This window comes from Mustela putorius, unplaced genomic scaffold, assembly GCF_011764305.1.
Source record: "Mustela putorius furo isolate JIRA1106 unplaced genomic scaffold, ASM1176430v1.1 tig00003987_pilon_pilon_pilon, whole genome shotgun sequence".
Lineage (NCBI taxonomy): Eukaryota > Metazoa > Chordata > Mammalia > Carnivora > Mustelidae > Mustela > Mustela putorius.
In genome coordinates, this window is record NW_025422126.1 from 1,404,338 (window position 1) to 1,407,492 (window position 3,155).

The following is a 3,155-nucleotide window of genomic DNA, read 5'->3' on the forward strand; positions in this document are numbered from 1 at the left end:
AAAAAATAAAAAATAAAAAAAAAAAAATAAAAAAAAAAAAAAAATAAAAAAAAAAAAAAAAAAAAAAAAAAAAAAAAAAAAAAAAATAAGGTAGAAGATGAACTCAATATTTAAAATGATCTGAAACCTCTGTTCATAACTATTAATTCACTCAGGATTTAGTACTGAGCCACATTTGTCAAAACCTTTAAAAAAAAATCACACTGAGTTTCATTCTGAGTGAAAGGATACCTCAAGGTACATAAGATCACCATATACGAATATTTGAACCAAAATAATGATTTATCAATTTTGTATTGCTAGAATACCTTTCCAAAATAATTGCTCACAGATTTTAAGGCACTCTATCTGGCAAGCTGATATGTGGGAGCCAAGAGTTGCATTTAAAAGTTAGCTTCAGAAATCAGACCTGTAAACGCAGACAACAAACTGAGGGTTGCTAGAAAGAAGGGGGTGGGAGATAGAAAAAAATGGGTAAAGGGGAGTGAGAGATAGATAGAGGCCTTCCATATGGAATGAATTAAGTCTCAGGAATAAAAGGCACAATATAGGGCATACGGGGCAGGCGGGAGGGGAGTTTGCTTTGGAAACAAAAGTCAGTGTGAAGTATATTGTGTTATTGATGAATGTATTACTCACTCACTTTCTGGAAAATTTGATTGATCTTTTACAAAAAACATACAAATATCTGGTAATCTGAACACTCATACTTTTCAGACTTAGTCATTTTCTCTATAGTCCTTTGCTAAATATTTTCTTATCATTCAGTTGAACTCATTTTATGAAGATAAGTGTCCTTCATTTATTAGCTCAATGAATCATCTTTAAAAATAGGACCAGTTTTGTTCATACCTCTTCATTCTGCTTTTTTAGATCGCTTCCCTAATTGTTCTTTAGTATTTCCCAAGTCACCTTTTCCTTATATCTATAAGTTCTATCATTGGAAGGGGAATAAGAGAGTTAAAATATCACAAATCACTGATCTCATTCATGATGGTGGTACTTACACTTTTTTGCTTTTCTCAAACAGTAGAAAATTATATCTTCATTCTTAGCAATGTATCAACTACTACTTCTGGAATACCTCTGAAATGCATCTGGCTATCTGAGCAACACTTTCTGAAAAAAAAAAAAAGTCAAGGAGATAGAATAGATAGATATGTAGATAATAGCTAGCTAGCTAGCTAGATAGGTGATTTTCTAATGATTTTTCTTACCCTCCAAAACATAGTCCCATGTATTTGACGCCTTTCAAGATTATATTACAGAAGGATTAATTCAATAGCCAGCATCCATTCTGGCCTAGAATAATGAAAAAAAAAAACCTGGTATTCATATATTTATAATTTTTGTGATTTTTTAAAATTTGAACAGGGCCATGGAATATCTACTGTTTGCATAATGTTAAATTATAACAGGACCAATCTTCACCCTTCCACCTTCCTACTACTTGGCATCCCAGGATTGGAGACTGTCCACGTATGGATTTCTATCCCTTTTTGTCTCGTCTACATAGTGTCACTAATGGGAAATGTTGCCCTTCTATTCATTGTCAAGACAGACCACAAACTGCATGAACCTATGTACCTCTTTCTATGTATGCTTTCCGTGGCTGATTTGATGCTTACTTCTTCTACGCTTCCCAAGATTCTCAGCCTCTTCTGGTTCAATTACAGAGAGATCCACTTTGAAGCCTGCCTCACTCAAATGTATCTTATTCATTCTCTGTCTACTATGGAATCTGGGTTTATTTTGGCCATGGCTTTTGACCGCTACATAGCCATCTGCCATCCATTAAGACATTCCACTATCCTAACACCTGCAGTGATTGTAGGCTTGGGTTTGGGCATTGTCTTCAGAGGAACTATACTCCTCAGTCCACACCCCTTTCTACTGAGGTGGCTTTCCTACTGCCGAACTAATGTCATCCCCCATACCTACTGTGAGTTTATGGCCCTGATAAAGCTGGTTTGCACTGAGACCAAGATTCGTAGAGCCTACAGCCTAATTGTGGCATTCCTGACAGGGGGACTGGATTTCATATTGATCATCTGTTCTTATGTCCTTATTCTTCTCACTGTCTTTAATCTCCCATCCAAAGCTGCCCGCCTCAAGACCTTAAGCACATGTGTCTCCCATGTATGGGTCATCTTAGTGTTTTATACACCAGCCTTTTTCTCTTTTCTCACTCATAGGTTTGGCCACCACATTGCTCCACATATCCATATTTTTATAGCCAATATATATCTTCTTATTCCACCCATGATGAACCCTATTATTTATGGTGTGAAAACCAAGAGAATCAGGGAAAGATTCTTTAAATTCTTAACAATCAAATGTATTTAAAATCATATCTTATTGCTTGGAAGATTATCCCTTTGCTTTCTTCTTTCAAAAGTTTGACACTGGTTAAGAATATCTTGATTTCAACCTACTTGAAATTTGCTGAGCTTCCTGTATATGAGGATTAAAGTTTTTTTTTTTTTAAGCAATTTTTGAAAAATTTCAGCCAATATTTCTTCAAATGTTATTTCTGTCTTTCTTGTCATTTTCAGTTTTCTTTTATAAGTATGCTGCTATTTTTTGTTAGTATCCTGAAAGTTTTTGAGACTTTGTTTTTCTGAATTCTTTTTTTTTTTTTGCTTCTTTAGTTGGGTAGTCTCAATTGGCCTTTCTTCATGTTTGCCTATTCATTTTTTTCTACAAGTTCATATATGCTTTTGAGCACCAGGAGTGAATTTTACATTTCATTTATTATATTTTTCCATTATATTTGGTTCTTTTTTTAAATTCCTATCTCTTTATTTATATTTTTTATTTGGTGACACATAATTCTCAAACTTTTTTTTTTCTGCTTTAGACTTGGTTTCTTTTAGTTCATAGAACTTATTCATAATAGCTGATATAAAGTCCTTGATTAGAAAGCAAATTTTTATTTTGAGTGTATTTTTTTTTAATCTTGTGCATGTACTATGCACACAGGTATATGGTTTTCTAGATTATTAGGACTATGTTGGAACTTTTCAAACTCTCTGATTGGCATCTTATTCTATGTTTTTTGCTTATTTGTTTGTTTAAGTTTTATGGTCTTTTGTTAGCCCAATCAGTAAATTTGCCTTAAGATACTCCAATGGTAAACAATTGCCACTACAAAT

The 3,155-nt window shown here is 33.5% G+C and overlaps 1 protein-coding gene across 1 annotated transcript; it reads left to right on the forward strand.

The window, feature by feature from the left end:
- The first annotated feature begins 1,401 nt into the window (after positions 1 to 1,401).
- On the forward strand, positions 1,402 to 2,346 carry LOC101673538 (olfactory receptor 52K2-like). The gene has a single exon (XM_004768250.1). It carries the CDS (start codon positions 1,402 to 1,404, stop codon positions 2,344 to 2,346), a length of 945 nt encoding a protein of 314 aa, XP_004768307.1.
- The last annotated feature ends 809 nt before the right edge of the window (positions 2,347 to 3,155 follow it).